Source organism: Protomyctophum parallelum (genome assembly GCF_964188405.1).
Source record: "Protomyctophum parallelum genome assembly, chromosome: 5".
In the NCBI taxonomy this organism is placed as follows: Eukaryota; Metazoa; Chordata; class Actinopteri; order Myctophiformes; family Myctophidae; genus Protomyctophum; species Protomyctophum parallelum.
In genome coordinates, this window is record NC_139702.1 from 10,660,308 (window position 1) to 10,680,307 (window position 20,000).

The following is a 20,000-nucleotide window of genomic DNA, read 5'->3' on the forward strand; positions in this document are numbered from 1 at the left end:
ATCTCATATAAGTGATATAACTCTGTAAACGCTAAACGTACGCTAGTGTATGATAACCACGCAATGTCCACGGTAGGCTACAGGCTATTTGATTTCCAAAATGCTTAGTATTATAGCCGTCGTCTCTCAGCGCGCTTCAATGTTATTAATTTATTATGTGCACAAAATAACAGATCTGTAAGCTGTCGAGACACGCCATGAGCAGTCTGTGGATGGTTTGTATGTTTGTTCTTTTGGACACGGCCTGTGACGCACATTACGTGTGTATGTATTTGGGTTAAGAGGCAATGATTGATGCAAACTACTAGATTATAGCCAAGTTGGCAGTTGATAATAATATTGTAGCTCTGTTCGGGACTGTTGCACAACGGTGACTGATGGAAATGTTGCACTTTGTGAACGGGGACAATACTTGGACATAACTGGGTCACTTCAGAGGAAACTAAAGGGAGCTGCAGCTGCTATGCATGTTTACACACCACTGGACTCCAATAGAATGATGGAAATGGAACACCTTCAGCGCCACCTGGTGGTCACCAGTTTAGGCTTTGAGTGCCAATTCTCCCATTATAAAGAAAGAAATAATTTGTAATTCTATTATGCATGTAATGTGCATGTCATCACCTGTACACCAGATTAGAGGAATTTTCAAAATATGGATGAAAAAATCCGGTACTTAATTGGCAATTAGACGTCTTGACGTTTATGACTCGCAAACAGTTTTAACAGCCTAACGTGAGTTACAAAAATCCTTTATTTCGGCGATAAGTTGAACTCCGTTCTCACTGAACCACGACGCAGAAACGCCAGGGCCATTTAGTGTAATTTTTTACTCAGGCATTTTTGGACTTTGGGCCGAACATTCTGGTAATTATTAGGGTAGGGCTGAGCTTCGGGCAGGCCTAGTTAGGGTAGGGTAATTTTCGGGCCCGTTGAGAACTCCAGTACCTAATACACATTAAAGCTGTCAATTACAGTAACACTCAGGGTTTTACTCTGCATACCGGGGACGGGGACGAAGAGGAGACGCCAAATCATCTCTTTTCAATCATCGGTTTTCTTTGAGCTAAATTGATAACTGTTCTTCAACAGCGTAGATTCTACGCTGTTGTGTTGCTTTTTTCCCCCCCAAACAGGAAACAAATGGCTGCCTCAAAAACAGAACTGAAATGCCAAACCGACCCAAGTAGTTATCGTTAAGAAGCAAAGAAGCAAAGCAAATGTGGTCCCACTCCAAGTCCAAATAACGTCATTGGTGAATTGTGTGTGTGTGTGTGTGTGTGTGTGTGTGTGTGTGTGTGTGTGTGTGTGTGTGTGTGCATTTGCCATGAACAGTACAGTAATTACAGACAGACTGCAGTGCAGAGCATGATAACTATCTGTTTGTTTAGCCTTCCAGGCCGCAAGCCTGACTCACTTCGTTTGTGTGTTTGTGTGTGTGTGTGTGTGTGTGTGACGTGTGTGTGTGTGTGTGTGTTTATGTGCGAACGTTCATGTGTAATCAATGTTGCCAACAGTTTCGCGCATCCACCGGCAGAGCTAGCTAATGATCGCTCCACACAAACACATGGCAATGATTCTTCCCCATCAGTAACAAATGCTTTCGGTCTTTAAATAACCACAGTTCAGACTACAAACTGAATACTTTGCAACAGAAATCAAACACAAAAAGAGCCCGTGCAGTTACAATCCTCCGTGCTAAGTTATGCATTTGTAGGTCAAAGTCAGAGAGTTGAATTGAACTCTGTGGATTTTACAGTGCGCGTGCACACACACCACACACACACACACACACACACACACACACACAAACAAACAAACACACACACACACACCCCTTACCTGTGGAAGATGTGGCGTTGGGGCGGGAAAGTCGCGCGGAGCCGCTCCTTTGCAAAGGATTGTGGGACTGCTGCTGCTGCTTGGTGGGGCTCTGATTGGCCGCGGCGGAGAGGGCAGGCTTCACTGCCGTCTGACTGGTGGCGACGGGTTTGGACGATGCAGTGTGACTGGTGGTGACGGCCGGGGCCTTCAGACCTGCACACACACACATGTTCATAGTACAGCAGTAGTCAAAAGTCTGTTCTTAGGTTAGAGCTACTGTGTAGGACTTATACTGTAGGTCGCTGATGCAGCTGCCTTGTCCAAAATGGAGATTTGGACAAGATGTCCTGACCAAGAAAACTTTCAGTGGTGTAAATTAAAAAGTAGATTTACTTAAGTACTGTACATAAGTGCAATTTTGAGGCTAAGGGACTAAGAAAAATCTAACCCGCTGGAGACTAGTGAATTTGACTAAGTCCCAGGTTCCGTCTGTCTCCAGCACGTTCTCCAAAACAGTCGGTGTCACTGTTCCATGCGGACGTACAGATGCTGAAGCCTGAGTTATACAAGTTGTGAGCGGGTGTCGAGCACCGAAAATAGCAGCTCCACAAGCTAGAGACTAGAGCTACAGTACAGTGCATGACCGTAGCTCTCGTCAGGCATTAGACTAGAGCTATAAGTGACCAGACTACACAGAGTTGTCCCCTCGTGTATTCCACAGCTGAGTTGTCTCATGATGTACAGTACATACGGTATTCCACAGGTAGTGTCTATTTATATAGCATGACATGAAGTGACAGGAAGTGACAGGAACTGTCCTCCTGTCACTTCTCCTTTCCTTCACTCTCCTCATCTCTCTGTTGGAACAGCGAGCAGGTTGTTTCTCTCCCTCAAGCGCTTCATCTGTCTCTGACCTGTTCTGTTTCTAAGAGCATCCCATGTGTTATTCTGTCAGTGATCCACAGGAGAGGCTGTTACGCTGCTAGGCGAAGGGCTGACAGTATCGATTCTTAACCGTTTACGTGGAGAAGGTTTAAGAGAGGGAGTTGCAAAGTTCTTCACACCTTTGGCATCAAACTCACAACTTGTGTGCACACAAGCTTTCAGAGTGGAGTTCCCTCTGAGTTCACAGGTTTATTGTGCCACACATTACCAATACTACTGAGCACATCAGAGGAGGATGTGTGCAATAACATTAGTGTTGTGCCTTAAAGACATCCATTTAAAATGGAGATTGTGTAAAAGTAGACAAGTTCCATCGTGAAACACACCTGATAAGGTCCTGGCATAAACTATAGAAATGCACTCTGTCGAGGTGCCAACCTGCGTCATGAAGGAAGGTGAACCATCAACAGCTTATTGGCTGTTGATGGCGACTTAGCCAAATCAAGTTTCAATCATTAATCCTATTGGGATAGGATAAGTAGAGACGTCATGAGGTGCGCTCACCACTGACGATGCCAATGACATCACCACGCATCACCAGGAATACTGGCCCCTCAGCCTGTTAATAATGACGTTGCCAGAGATGCTGCTCCCTGATTGGGCTACGGTCTTAAACAAGAGAGGACACTGACATACATACCCTGACATACATACATACCCAGCCGATCGCAGTACTTGCACACTCTGCTTGCGCAAGTAACTAGAAAGGTGCAATTCTGGGAAATTGCAAGTGTTGCTGCTCCATATATGGGCATCATGATGGTGATGTATTGACCCACATGAGGTCACAGGCGGCGGAATAATAAATAGGAAAACCTTTTGGGCTTACTTTCTATAAATAACAATAAAGTCAGGCAATTACTATAGTCTGGACTCTGGTTTCCCTGTTAGGGAATAGAACAGACACACTAAATATACAAGTAGCCGCACACCCATAGCTAATAGGAAAAATGTTTCAGCAATAAAGCTGCTTGCTTCAGGGCTTGCGGGTGATCTTGATCTAGAGAGATCAACCCTGATGATGGCAGCATAGCTTTTATGTTTCAATAAACGATTGCATCTAAGCAATGTGTGTGCGTGTGTGGCTACTTTCGAAAGTTACTCGACCTTTTATGTCTTAGTAGTTTGAGTCATGGGGCTGTATTTTGCGTGTCTTAAGTACCAGGTATTATTCCCTAACTTGAGTAAACTAAAGACCTGGAGGCGTGATCAATGCTCTTTGGCCACTCAGAATAGCCAAATGGCATTGATCACGCCTCCAGGTCTTTAGTTTACTCAAGTTAGGGAATAAGACCTTATACTTAAGACACGCACCAACAGTATATGAAAAGTTTTTCGCCCAGAACCACTTTTATACAAATCCACTTTTATTTAGTTATTCAAAAATACTGACTGATTAACGACCTGCTAACGGTGACATGATTAAAAGCTTGAGTTCCTAATTCTATTGACATCCACTAATTCAATTTGGTGTAGGATTAACTCAACGCTGATTACAGGCTTTCTGCTTAATCTTAAACCTACGTATAAACCCAGTTAGTGTTTCATGTTGAAGTGTGGTGAGCGTTAAGAGTCATGGTTTTCAGAAGGCTGTGATGATGGCTTAATGGTGAGAAACTCACATTTTGAGCGGGTGAGAGAGAAGAGTAACAGAGAGAGAGAGAGAGAGAAAGGAGGCAGGAAGAGGGAAAGCCATTACGGTTATTACCACGTTATGGCTGACATTTGAAAAAGGGTAACGTCTATGTGTGTTGACCTCCTGAATTTAAAACACTGCAGACGAAGAGAAGGAGGGGGGGAGGATAGAGGGAGAGAGAGAGAGGAAGAGAAAGGGGGAGAGAGAGACAGAGAGAGAGAAAGGAAGGGAAAGGGAGATGCATGTATTCTCCGTCATCATAACGCCGGTGTGCCAGTGCGAGTTCACGATGTGACGCGTTGTGAGATCTACCATTTTGGTGCAGGACACACTGTCGCATGGCTGAGCATGAATCAGGCTTTTATGGTTCAGGCGCCACCTGTCGCGGTGCTCCTGCTCTGCAGTGTTTTATGGTTCAGGCCTCACCTGTCGCGGTGCTCCTGCTCTGCAGTGACAGAGCTCTGCTCCTCATCCCTGGAACCTTAGCGGAGGCTGCAACGACGGCACTGGCGATGGTGTTGCTTCTGTTGGGTCTTTCTTCTGGTTTAGGTCCGCCTGCCGGGGCTCCCGGAGCGGTCGAGTCTGGGGGTGGAGAGGATGACGGGAGATGTTTTAAATTTAAAAGAACGATACTGTAGTCCAAAATGTCAATATATGGATGAAAATTCCAGTTAAAGTGCCCAACACACAGATGTCCTGTGAGGGAACAAATGGTGAAATGGTAAATGGTGCATTTATATTATCCAAAGCGCTTTACATAGATGCATTACATTCACCCATTCACACACATTCATACATCGATGGCAGAGGAAACCATGCACGGCACCAACCGGGAGCAATTAAGGTTTCAGAGTCTTGCTCAAGGACACTTCACGTCTGGGGGGAGCCCGGGATCAAACTGGGCTAACAGGCTCCTTTTCACTTTCAGGGGTCCGGAGGGGGAAATAAGAGCTAAATAATTGCACTGGTGCACAGAACAATTATGTTCGAACTATCGCCATAGATAGATTTATTGAAAACAGCTACAAAAACAAGAAAAACACATGTTATGATGATGGAGGATGCCGATGACTTAAGCCGAAAACACAAACGGCAGAGAATTTGAAAATAGAACCCATTGTGTGTGTGGGAGTGCAACGGAACGAAAAGCTGCACTCTAAAAACACAACAAATTTATGTTGGACTGGGGGTTCAATCTACTCTGCATGCTCGCAAGGTAATTTGCACTAATTACTCTCATTAAACACTGTGAACAAACACACACACACACACACACACACACACACACACACACACACACACACACACACACACACACACACACACACACACACACACACACACACACACACACACACACACACACACACACACACACACACACACACACACACACACACACACACACACACACACAACCAGGGGGAAGACGTAATTTTCCTTTGATTGTAATCAGCGGGATGGCGATTAGAAATGTCTTTGAGAGTGGCCCAATGTAAACAGTGTAATCCATCTGGTGCAGTTATCAGTGTTTCCACCAATGGGGGAAGCTATAGCGCAGCTGGAAGACTGTGGCCTTTATGAGGCGAGGGGGCGTGAGCAAATTAAGGCACCATGTAAAGAGATGCTATCTCTCTGTTGCAATACATGAGTCCATTACGCCCAGGGGGGCAGTCAGCCAGATATTTCGTGAAGCCTCATTTGAAATCGGTAGTTCATATAATGGCCTGTTGTGGCGCTGGACTGGACCCAAAAAGCCCCATAGCTCCATAGAGGCCCATGTATTTTGGCCCAACTTCACCTAGACTGTATTACCTTAATAAACATGGTCATGAATACTTTCTTCTTCCAGTCACTAGTTTAAAGTCTCATTTCTAATGTCATAATATTCTTTTTGGAAAATTATGGTCCCATTCATTAAAATAATGACCATAAAGTCGCGTATGTTCTGAGGGGCGTGGCTACCGTTACCGTCTATGATCGGGATTCCCCTCCCACTCAAGAGTCTTCTCCTCCCACTCGAGTCAAAATAAAAACCAACGTAGAAGAAGGGGGGAAGTCCCGCCTCGTTGTCTGGGCAGCCAATGGCCAGCTGGACCCAAACGGAGCCAGCCAACGGCCAGCTGGTCCAAAACGGATCTAGAAAGATGGCGATTTACAGTGCATTAGAATGCAAGGGATTTCAGGCTTCATTTTACGTTCATGTTAGACCCGGGGAACGCTTTGTCCATATTTTTTACAGTCTATGATTACGCCACGCTGTGACCCTGTGGTTTTAGGGACATGAGTGGGTTTATCCAACCCAACACCAACGATATTGCTTATTTTGTGCCATGTATTGCAAAAAAAGCAAGGAATATATCATTTAATATATCAGCCAGATCTACATAATTATATCTAAGCTCCATTTGGAAAAAACATTTTCACTCCAGCAATGAGTAGGATGATACTAAAAAGGGTGAAATTACAGTAGCTACTAAAAACCCCCAACATCCGTATTGTGGAGAAAACTTAAGCACGAAATAGAAAATCTTCAACAAGCTTGCATTGCGTCGCAATATATTATTTAATGTTGAGTGAAAAAAGAAAGTCGGTATGTACAGTACAGCGTGAGAGACTAGAGCAGTGGTGGAAAGTACAGGTATTTGTACTTTAGCAGTAGCCCTACTGTACACAGTAAAACAGTAAAAAATGGAGCTCTGAGAGTGTACTAATGTAACCAAATGGAGCGACACCGGTCCATTTGGTTACATTTGTATACTCTCGAGTTACGAAAGGATAACTGTACAGGAGGTCTGTTAGTGTCTGTGAACATGTTGGAAAGAAGACGATGAGAGAAAAAGAGAGAGAAGCAGATAAGAGAGATGGAAAGACAGTAGGCCTGTAAATATACAGTAAGGCCTGTAAATATACAGTATGCATGCATTGAAGGTGCATTTCAATGCATCCAAAGACTACTGCATGCTGACTCGGATTAGAGTCGCTGCTTCTTCGCCTGGAAAGGGGCCAGCTTAGGTGGTTCGGGCATCTGATTGGGATGCCTCTCGAGCGTCTCCCTATAGGGAGGTCCTCGAAGCACATCCCACTGGGAGGAGACCACAGGGCAGACCAAGGACCAGATGGAGGGATTACATCGACTCACTGGCCTTGTAACGCCTCTCGGGATCCCCAAGAAGTATGTTACCAATGTTGCTCTGGAGAGGGAAGTCTGGAGCTCTCAGGTGGAGCTGTTGCCCCGTGACCCGACTACGGATAAGCGGTTGAAGATGGATGGATGGATAAAAAAAGAGTTAACTGCATGTGTATGTGTGGGACCGACTGTGCATGCATGTGAACTTTAACGGAGAGTAATAAAGAACGAAACGATCACCATGGGAACTCGGGTTCTCAGACGTAATCGGGTTACCATAACAACCCAGTCATCAGAAACTATATGTAACAACCACACTCATGCATGTGTGTGTCTGTGTGTGTGTGTGTGTGTGTGTGTGTGTGTGTGTGAGAGAGAGAGAGAGAGAAAGAAAGAGAGAGAGAGAGAGAGAGAGAGAGAGACAGATGGAGCAGTTAACAGTTCTGTTCCACACTTAAACAAGAAATGTTTGTCATTAAGCTGTCAATGTGCGCTAGAAATGTCAGTGTGACTGTGAACCCGTCATTTTGGTTTGTCATTAAGCTGTCAATGTGCGCTAGAAATGTCAGTGTGACTGTGAACCCGTCATTTTGGCACGTTTGGCAAGTTCAATGTCTATTCAGTCTTATTTTAGCATCCTTGGCAAAGACTGGGCTATGATGTTTGTCACAGTAGCATACTCATTACTCAATGCTGAGGCCTTCACAGTTATTACCACTTCATCTACATATACATTTGAGCCGAAAACAAGTTGTGAGCACACACTTCGTGCGCAGTTCATTTGAGAAAGTCATAGACTACGACGCATGCGGAGCGTGCGGAAGCGCCGCCTATACGCCCGTGCTCCGCGATACGTCACCGACCATACCCGTATTTTCAACCCATCGCCGTGGTTTCCCTTTCTGTGATGCGATGGCCCGGAAATATACTGTACAAAGTACAGTGGATACATGACATTCACGGAGAAACAACAACAACAACACAGAAACACGGAAAACAGACGGTCAGTGGGCAAAGATAAAGTGTGTCTCACTCGGATCGCACCGCGACACAGCGTGGCGTTAAGACGCTCGACCCGCCGCAGGCAGGTCGAGCTTCTAGTGGCTGACATTTGAAAAAGGGTAATGTCGATGTGTTGTTGTTGACCTCCTGAATTTAAAACACAGGCAGACCAAATGCAGACACAGTGGAATGCATAAGTACCGCTGCCATGCTGTACATAACGGCCTTCAGTGTGTACTCAGACCCTACCTGCACACACAGTCAAATTCAGACTCTTACATTTGAAATGCTCTCACACTTTCTCACACAGTTAAATTAATACTCAAGATTTCTACTGTGTAGAAACAGCACAAGCTAAACATATGATTCTCATTGTGACACCTGCATTACAGCGATTAAATCCTCAAGAGATAATTAAATGACCGCGATTCAACGCCCATCTAAGTGAAAATGTTTTTTTATATGGCTTGAGATTCACATATTTTATGGCATATAATAGTCCTGATATACATTTACAATACTATTTTGCGCGAGGCTTTGTACAAAATTCTTTCATTTCCTCCTCCTCCTTGCTTGGCCGCCCCTCGTCTCTGCGCCACAAAGCGCTCCATTGAACAGTGAGTCAATGGTCGCGTGTGTGGCTGAGGGTTCAAAGTAATTGCATTATGACAATACACTGGTGTTTGTCACAAAGCAGCTTCCTTTCTACGGGGGAAGGTCAGGAAGTGCAGACCATGTGACAACTACACGTTTCCATGGAGACCAGTCCAGCACTAATAGAGTTAGCCGAGATGAAATGAAACATTCCCTTTTAAACCACTTAAAAAAAAAAACCTACATACTTTGTTGACTGGACTCCCCCCCGGGGCGCTATACTTGGCCGCTTCCCCCTTGTCCACCCTCTACAAATCACCTTAAACAGTCATGTGGTTAACCCCTTTTAGGTCACATTCCCAGGCATATTGTGCAGCACCAAACAAATGAATGATACAAGAAATCCATTTCTTATATCAAACTCCAATCGTGATGTTGTCATGCTGCAAAACAACATTATATTATATAGAGCGCTTACATAAGCTTGAACAGACCAATAACATCATGACATCCACCCATCAATCAATGTTCAGCTGGGATTTGTTATGACACGCGGTCATGAGTTACTGTTGACTAACTATTATGCACACACACACACACACACACACACACACACACACACACACACACACACACACACACACACACACACACACACACACACACACACACACACACACACACACACACACACACACACACACACACACACACACACACACAGTACAGCTACAGTAGCATATCTCTACCCTTTGAGATATGGTCTAAAACCTGGAAGTCATCTGCTAGCTTTAAACAAGGGCCAGGTCACCAGACAGACAGACAGACAAAATGCTTTTCTGAGGTAAGCCTGGCCAGATGTGCCCTTTGACCTCTGTAGAGGAAGAAAGCACACACACACACACACACACACACACACACACACACACACACACACACACACACACTGAGTCTGACGTCTGAGTCACAGAGAGAGAGAGAGAGAGAGAGAGAGAGAGGGAGAGACCAACTTCATTTGAATTACAATTTGTGTGTGCGTGGGCAAGCATATTTGTGAATATGTGCATACCTTCATTGTATGATCGTGTGTCAGAGAGACAAGAGATTGCCTGTTCATGTGAGTCTGTGCATTTGGTGGTGTACGTGTGAGCCAGGTCTGTGTGTGTGTGTGTGTGTGTGTGTGTGTGTGTGTGTGTGTGTGTGTGTGTGTGTGTGAACGACAAAGAATCAGTAACGGAAAGAGAAGGAAGTCAGTCACCACAGGAAAACCACACCAATGAAAACCTCCTCTGATGATTTGACTGTGTGTGTGTGTGTGTGTGTGTGTGTGTGTGTGTGTGTGTGTGTGTGTGTGTGTGTGTGTGTGTGTGTCTGTGTGTGTCTGTGTGCGTGTGTGTGTGTGTGTCTGTCTGTGTGCGTGTGTGTGTGTGTGTGTGCATGTTCACTCCATGCATGGGTAAATCCCTCGCACTGATCTTATGGACAGAGACACATTTCTTGTGGGAAGATGATTCTGAGGCTGAACTGAATTTACTGTACATGTACAAATTGTACATACTGTACATAATTGTACAGTATGCACACAAGCGCGCACACACAGTGTCACCTCACCTTTGGTAGTAACCGCCGCTCCGCTGATCTCACTGGCACTGCTTCCCAGCGACGAGGAGCTGAGGCTTGTGGGTAATCCCTTGACGGGGAGTTTGGAGAGGACGGCTGCCGCAGCAGGTCGGCCGCCCGACCCCGCTGCTGCCGACGGCTGGCTGACTGATGATGATTTGGGGTTGGAGGTCATGCAGCCTGGGGCGGCCAGCCCGGACGCTGCACGGGGCTTTGGAATACCTGGGTGAGAGAGAGAGAGAAGAGGAGTTGATTCATTGCGAGGAAATTATCTGTGTGAATACAGAATGTCCTACTCACCAGGGACATATACATCAAAGGGGGCTTCAGCCCCTGCCCTTTTACCCGTCTGTAAAACAACTGCCCGACCACGAATGCAGCATTTACTACGGTGAAAGAAATGCAAAATGCCACTCCTTTCCATGCCATGCCGGAAGGCAGCATTCAGGAGAATTGCTTTTTTTCCCCCCGAAGTCTCCTGAACTTGAACACGGTATTTTTTACGTTGAACACATTTGTTTAGAAGTCCATGTTGTTACAGTACACCGCATCTCCACTAGCTAAAGAGTACTGGGTTGCGCCCCGAACATAGCTGATCTTCAAGCTCTCAACGCGCCGCGACGCGTTGTGAGCTTGTAGATCAGCTATGTTCGCTATTTTTGTCCTAAAGTGCCCTCTTACTGGATGTCAGCCCCTGCCTCTCTGACGCTCTCTGCACGTCTCTGCTTCTCACTGTCTCACATGCTCTGGTGAAGAGCTAATATATATATACATATGTCCTCAGCATTAAATATATACAGAATATAGTCATATACTGTATATGTCAATAGCCTCTTTCACATAATATGACACTCTCTGATGTTTTCCACAGTTCATAATGAACTGTGGAAAACATTAGAGAGTGTCAGGTCGGGTCATTGTCCGGCGTCTCCCTTTCATATCATTATGTACTGTAGCACAGGAGACTCTCTGTGTCCGATGACTTCTTACATAACTGTAAGTCTGTTTGATTAGGCGTGGGGCGGCGTCGGGGTGGTTCGGCACACTAACGCGTCAGCTACTGCCACTTAACAGCGTGAAGGAGATCCGAATGGATCGAAAGTGATTAATTTCCTTCTACGGAACATAACAGATGTGAAAATAAAATGTGGAAAAATGCTTATAGGAATTGAACTGCTTGACATGCAGTCATCCCAGTGACTCAAAGAAAAACAAACCGCCATGTATGCAGATCATTCAAACCATTATAGGATTTATATTAAGGATGAAAAGAGCAGGGGTGCCCGTCGGCCTAGCGGTCCAGGCGTATGCCACATATAGGCTCTGCCTGGCCTGACAGTGCGTTGCATGTTCGAGTCACACTCATGATGAACTTTGCTGCATGTGTCTCACTCCCTCTTTCCTGCCTATCTTCACTTGAAACTATCAATAAAAGCCAAAAACTAATCTTAAAAACAAAAAAAAGGATGTACAGAGCATATATACAGAGGGGGAGTACAATTCATGTTCATTTGAAAGCACAGGGAGAATCTGAAATGTATCTCGTTTTTAATCTACATTACAATGAGGTGTTGCTTGTGTTTCACTTTTCATTGACTAAGGAAGTTTGAATCGATGAATATTACCAACTAAAAAAAGAAAAAGTAGAATGAATTAACTGCTTTTCAATGATCTCCCTCTTCAAATCATCAACACACCCAAATCGCTCAATGGAAATTCACCAGACTATCACCTGATCCTGGTCCATTCACACATTGAGCAGCTTGGGTTGAATCGGACATTACCCAAACTAAATCACAGGAGCTGGAAGTGTCAAGTCCGCTGCATGTCAGCTGCTACTGAGTCAGACACTTTCACACATAGAATTTCTTTGGTTTCAGTCCCTCAACGTTGCAGCAGCAGGATCAACAATAACAAAAGAGATAATTATGGTACACTTTGAGAGGCGCTTTGAATGTGATGTGTGCACGGTTCCTACTGTAATTATACAGTATACAGTACATATACAATGGGCAGGGGCACCTTTTCCTCAATTTGCGGATTTAGTTTTGTGTAAGAGGTGTCCCCCCATTATATCGGCTATCTTATGCCACTGCCTAAATCCTTTAAACACCTCCGATACGCATTACATTATGCATAGGTGTGGTTTGGGAGTTACGCAACTTAAACCAATCAGTGTACCAGGTGCCATTCATTGCCTTTTAGAGATCTATTATCCATAATCCATTATGCCCTGGGGTGACATCTTGACTTATGGAAACTCAACGCGTGCTGCCTTGGAATACATTTATATTAGATACAGAGGGTTGTTCTGTGTGTCCAGTATCTGACGATCTGTCACCCACTCCGCGACCAACACAGCCTCACTTGACACTCTGCTGATTATGGGAAAATTACAACCACAGAGATTTGTGTAGAATTAAGACAGAACGAGACCTCTTGAGCAGTGAATGTCCTGCAACATGAGTCAAGCCCAGGCAACATGAGACCTCTGAGCTGTGAATGTCCTGCAACATGAGTCAAGCCCAGGCAACATGAGACCTCTGAGCTGTGAATGTCCTCAACATGCGTCAAGCCCAGGCAACATGAGACCTCTGAGCTGTGAATGTCCTGCAACATGCGTCAAGCCCAGGCAACATGAGACCTCTGAGCTGTGAATGTCCTGCAACATGAGTCAAGCCCAGGCAACATGAGACCTCTGAGCTGTGAATGTCCTCAACATGCGTCAAGCCCAGGCAACATGAGACCTCTGAGCTGTGAATGTCCTGCAACATGCGTCAAGCCCAGGCAACATGAGACCTCTGAGCTGTGAATGTCCTCAACATGCGTCAAGCCCAGGCAGCTCCAACTCAGGTCTCACCGTCTCAGGAGCGCATTCTTTTATCAAACAGATTCGCATTACGGGTGGTTTGAAGAGACACTTTCCGTTGTCCTAAACCTGTGTGTATAAGAGAGCAATAAGTATGTGCAGAGTTTATGTATGGCTTCTACTTAGAAGTGTTTGTAATAGTTACTGTATGTTTTGTCATAATAATACAAGTCTACAAAGTAACTAGTAGTAACTCAAGTTTTTAAATAACTGTAGTCGAGTAAAAGTACAATATTTACATCTCAGATGTAGAGGAGTAGAAGTAAAAGTACTGGAATTTGGAAAAGTTACCTCAACATTGTACTTAAGTAATGATCATAATAATGATGGTGTTGCTAATCTCCATTTCAGCTCCCATCCCTCTGTCGCTGAGACGCAACGGCCACGCCTAATAGTTTTCATTACACTTTGGACAGATACGTTTTCAACTTCTGCACAAAAGTGGTCTTAGGGTGCTGATCCTCTAACAAAAGCGTCAGCGGGTTAGGAAAAGCTTCGGTAACAAAACCCCAGTGAAGATGTTGTAACAGTAACTACACACTCGAGGCATGCAGTTGTTGTTAGAGCATACCTGAATGAAAGACACACTGGGCGTGTTGTTAAAGCCCGATTTATAGATGGTTGCGTGCAGGTGTCACAGCGAAAATAGCCGTTCTACAAGCTCGCGGTGGCTATTTTTGGCGTGAGACGCCGGCACGCAACCAAGTATCAATCAGGCTTAATGGTTACTTGTGTTTGGGATTCAAAGCTAAAAGCTATACAGCTCAGTGCGAGAAGAACAGACTAGAAACAAGACATCTTGCACATTGGAGACTTGACAATGCAAATGACTGATGACTTTATTGCACTACTTCATTAATTAATCATTATATTTCTAAAAGCCATACGATCGATGTCTACTGATTTTAAATGGTATATATATTGATGACATCACAGCAGGGCATGGGCGAGGCCAAAGTTGCCATGGTTACCCAGGGTATTTAAGCCTAGTCCCTGATTGAGCACAGGTGTTGCTGACAGGCAGAGGCACACTGTATTAACCCATTCTGAACGGGCACCCATTTTGGTGTTAGCATCATGTCGTGCTTTACCTATTTAAAAATAGCAGATCTACAAGCTCATATCGCGCCACCGAGTGGCGCGATACGAGCTTGTAGGTCTGCTATTTTTGAAAAATCGAAGAACGACTGACATTTTTAGAATCTGATCTCAGGTCAGAATGGGTTAATCAGACCCAGTGTGTGTCCAGTGGAAAACTCGTATGAATCTGATCTCAGGTCAGAATGTATTAAACTGTGTTTGTGAGGCTGAGTATAGGGCTTTGGACTTTGAATAAATATGATTTAATACCAACTGAATGGGAACGTTTTGGACTTCAGTTCTTCTACACACGTCTGAACAACCTCCTAACCGTCAGTAACCAGTAGGGCCCAGAAGTATAGAGCTTTGGGCACTACAATATTTACCTTTACCGTTCATGCCTTTATTCAAACGGTGCACTGGATGCTGTCTACGTGTCTGAGTGTCAACTGAGACATTGTACAAACATGATCATAATGCTTGAAGTTGTTAAGGATACCTGTTCATAGGCTATACATTCATTCATATATTCATTGAGTAAGTCTTAAAAGCATGTACTTGAATACTTGAGTATTTATTTTAAAGCAAGAACTCTAGTAGTAAACCTGAGTAAACCTTCATCTTCGGCCGAACAAATATGTTCAACCACTGAACATAATCATTATCTTATTGATTTACTGCATTACTTTCACTCTCAAAGAGTGACGGTCCTGTTTCAACATGTCTGCTTTCACCGACAGTTGAACGTGTATTCTTATTATATAATAGCATTGCATGGTACATTATTCTGAAACACATGCAGAGAACAGCTAGTAATGCTGACATCATGCTGACCTTCAATGGCAAATAGTGATTTTAGAACTGCTGAATCAGTTCAATATGTACAGTGTAGTGTCATCACTTATTCCCCACTCATTTAACTCTCTCTCTCTCTCTCTCTCTCTCTCTCTCTCTCTCTCTCTCTCTCTCTCTCTCTCTCTCTCTCTCTCTCTCTCTCTCTCTCTCTCTCTCTCTCTCTCTCTCTCTCTCTCTCTCTCTCTCTCTCTGTCTCTGTCTCTGTCTCTGTCTCTGTCTCTCTGTCTCTCTCTCTGTCTCTCTCTCTCTCTCTCTCTCTCTCTCTCTCTCTCTCTCTCTCTCTCTCTCTCTCTCTCTCTCTCTCTCTCTCTCTCTCTCTCTCTCTCTCTCTCTCTCTCTCTCTCTCTCTCTCTCTCTCTCTCTCTCTCTCTCTCTCTCTCTCTCTACCCCAGGTGAAGGTCATGGTGCAATAGCAGCAGTGTTAATTTGACAGCAAATTCTGATTTAGTCTTTTGAATACACATCATTTAGCTTTAGTCCTATTTTAGTCACCTGAAATAGTTTAGTCTTAGTCTAGTCTTAGTCGACTAAATATCAAAATCTTAGTCTTTTAGTCTAGCCTTAGTGTATATTTACAGCAAATTCTGATTTAGTCTTTTGAATACACATCATTTAGCTTTAGTCCTATTTTAGTCACCTGAAATAGTTTAGTCTTAGTCTAGTCTTAAGTAGACTAAATATCCAGTCTTAATTTTGACAGCAAATTCTGATTTAGTCTAACGTCTTTTGAATAACACACCATTTGTCCTATTTTAGTCTTCTGAAATCGTAAAAGTATTTTAGTCGTTTAGTCAACAAAAGTAACACCGACTAGCAGCATGAGGGTGTGTCGAGAGCTTTCACATGTTTGTGACTGAAGCGATTATCGTCTTTCCAATGGTTTAATAAAACACGTGAGTGCCCAAATTAATTTTACTGCCCATGGAGTTCAATTTGATCTAGACCAGTAGACAGGCAGCAGTGGACACGTGAGCCCGCTGCACAGTTAAACAGTGTTCTGTTCAGCAGCAATTCAACACAAATATATTTGCAGCACAATTATTTACAGAGATTAATCTAAAATAGATAAATGTATGGTTAATACATGGTTTTGTGTTTATATTATCTTACTCGCTGAATGTTTCTGGTTGATATTATTATCCCTTAAAAGTCTGCTCTGAGAAATGAGAAATGTTGCCAATATTGTTTTCCGATGGACCAGAAATTGTGAAGGGCTTGTGTGTGTGTGTGTGTGTGTGTGTGTGTGTGTGTGTGTGTGTGTGTGTGTGTGCGTGCATGGGTGCGTGCATTGTATCTAACTTGTGTGTTGCTGACAAGATAGGAACAAGACGTACGTGTGCACTATGCAGTGCAATGTGATGTATAGCTGACATCAGTGAATGGTATGTTCAGTGGTGGAAGAAGTATACTCACATTTTTTCGGTCGAAGACTCCATGAAGAGGGCAGGTTCCACAAGTACATTGCACAGTGCAGTGCAAGTCGGCAACAATACAAAAATAAATGAATAATGGCCAAAAGTAAATGTTCCACAAAAAAACACTTGAAAGCTATACTCCACAGGAACCGTTACAGGCTTTTTAACCTAGAATGATGCCCTGGCTTGCAGTTCTCCCAGTTATCTCTTACAGTATCAAGTCAGACTGAACTCCCCTTTACCTGCAGCAATCTTGCTCTAAACCATCCCCTAATTAGTATAACTACTTTTTATGTAACCTCGCCTCACCAGGCTTTCCAGCTTTCAAGCCTGGTCTCTGTTCCAAAATTATCCGGTCGGGAGTGGATGATATCGTTACGTCATGTTGTAGTAATGTTTTGTAGTCATCAGGCAGGAACTGAACATGGTGGACCCTCTTGTAAACAAGTGTAATGCTTAATTGGGTCGTCCACTCACAGTTAACAGTCTTTGTATTGAGTTTGTGCTTGAAATGTACTGTAATTCTGCAAACTGTTAATAAATCAATCAATCAATCAAAGCTCTCGTAGCCTGCAGCTTTTATTGAGAAAAATCGGTTTGAGGGAAAAGGAAGTTCTGCAAGATTGCTGACTACAAAACAATACAACATTACGTCGTGATATCATCCGCTCCTGACCGGTTCATGAACCCGAAATGGAATGGTGCCCAGGCTACTTTTTATGTATGTGATGTATTGCCATGATTTTTGTTATTGTTTAAAAGGATAGTTCAGATTTGTTTAACTTAAGCTGTATGAGATACTTGCCATTAATATAGTGGTTGCAACTGTATTAATTGATTGCCCGAGTCCCGTGGTGGGAGTTCTGCTCTGGTTTTGGGCAATATTCACTCAGTTGTTCCCGTCATTTTGTGGGGGGCACAGGGGGCCACACATTAAAAGTAAATTAATCCACAAAACAAACGTCATTTGTATTGTTGACATGTTGTTCATTTTTGACCCCTCTATGACACAGAACTATGTTTTTTGTGTCCATATAATACTACGCCCAAATAATTGTTCCATGTGATAGAGGGGTCAAAGTTGAACGAAAGTTGCGCTAATATTTTAGAAATAGGTCAACAATAGAAATGACGTTAGTTTTGTGAATTCATTTACTTTTACTGCGTGGCCCCAGTGCCCCTCACAAAATGACCGGAAAACAACTGAATATTGACCAAAACCAGAGCAGCACTCCCACCACGGGACTCGGGCAATCAATTAATACAGTATGTCATACAGTTTCTTAATCTGAACTATCCCTTTAATGTAAATCGCTCTGGATTAAGAGCGTCTGCTAAATGCCTAAATTGTAAATGCCTAAATTGTAACTTGTTAGTAAGTGGTACATAATTAACTCAACCACACGGCTATCTATTAAAGGCATACGAGTAATTCTTCCACCTTACTAAATATACAACTAGATTAAAAGTGCCAGCACTGCAGAGGAGAGACCATAGAGCAATAAAAGGATAGAGACTGAACCGGAGTGACGCATTGTGAGCTTGTAGATCGGCTATTTTCAAATGGCCAAAAATGTACAGTATATAGGGCTGAAGTTGTTACTGTATGGACAAAATGCATGGCTATAATGACCCTTAAATGTTATTGTATGATACTACTAATGTTTTGTTTTGTCATAATAATCAAAATCTACAAAGTAACTATAGTAACTATAAAGTTTTCAAATAAATTAAAGTAATAGTAGTTACTTTCCACCATGTTAACCCATTTTAGGCGGGAACCCCTTTTGGTGTTAGCATCATGCTATACTTTAGCTATTGAAAAATAGCAGATCTACAAGCTCGTAGCGCGCACTATGAGCTTGTAGCTCTGTCTGCTATTTTTGGAGAAAAAAAAGAAACATAGCTTTTTCAGAAAACTGTCAGGATGTAGAAGAACATTTTTAGAATCTGATCTCAGGTCAGAATGGGTGAAATGTGCCCCCGGGCCTCAGGGGAAGCATATACAGCTTGTCATGTAACAGGAGACACACAAACACAGACACATTTCAAAGGGAAGCGATCAAAACACCTACTGTACATGCAGTACCTTCGTGAGACGAAGTCTCCGTGATACAGTGGTGTCGTGTCGTGTTGTATACTGTATTTGGGCGTGCCACAAGGTTTTGTGCCAAGTTGGTAGCCCAATATAGGGTACAATTGGGAATACTACACTTACACTATACAGTCAGGCTTACAGTGTTTCTCATCTTCACACACGCATGCACACACACACACACACGCACGCGAGTACACACACACACACACACACACACACACACACCCACACACACACACACACACACACTAACTGAATCACGCATTCTTTCCGAACGCTAGAGAAGTAACTCCCCAAAGAGATATGACTGACTCCTTCCTTTTCACACCAACGCAGGGACATACTGCATATAAAACATGTGTGTGTGTGTGTGTGTGTGTGTGTGTGTGTGTGTGTGTGTGTGTGTGTACACGTGTGCAAGTGGATGAATGTAGGAAGTATAGCAGCGTGAGAGGAAAAGAGACGGACGGTGAAAGCAACAAAAACAAGAGCGAGAGAGAGAGAGCGAAAGGGAAGGGGGGGAAGAGAAGAGAGAGAATTCTTATCATATAGGTGTGGGGAGGAAACCACCTAACTACATTTTTGAGGTTTTAGATTTTTTGCATAAATCAGTGCTATTGAACACTCTTTACGTCTGTGTGTTGTATTGAACCAATGGAAAGTAGTAAAAGAAAATCGCTTCAGAGTTCGGACAAAAAACCTCTCAACTCCATTTGACACTCAAAATGTCTGCTAAAGCAACCAACTCTACCACCTCTCTCTCTACCTCTCATGCAAGTAATTGATAATATATAAAAGTGACAACAGCGACTTTGATGAGGCAGTATTGCTTTGTTTTCAAAATATTAATGTTTTCTTCAAAAATGAACATTTTGGAGTTAGGTGGTTTCTTCCCCGACAGCAGAGATAATATACACATGTCTTTGTTTTCC

The 20,000-nt window shown here is 43.5% G+C and overlaps 1 protein-coding gene across 3 annotated transcripts in view; it reads right to left on the reverse strand.

Annotated features, from left to right (window-relative positions):
- LOC310859021 (uncharacterized protein) overlaps positions 1-20,000 on the reverse strand; it is a 428,722-nt gene that overhangs the window by 394,575 nt on the left and 14,147 nt on the right. For all 3 annotated transcript variants that reach the window (XR_014569266.1, XM_083765368.1, XM_083765367.1), the window contains exons 4-6: positions 10,743-10,973; positions 4,832-4,987; positions 1,843-2,037 (exon numbers count right to left, since the gene is read on the reverse strand). Coding sequence is in view for 2 of the 3 variants with exons in the window: in XM_083765368.1 (XP_083621494.1) it covers positions 1,843-2,037; positions 4,832-4,987; positions 10,743-10,973 (582 nt within the window). In the remaining variant the exon portion in view is untranslated. The remainder of the gene's footprint in view (positions 1-1,842; positions 2,038-4,831; positions 4,988-10,742; positions 10,974-20,000) is intronic.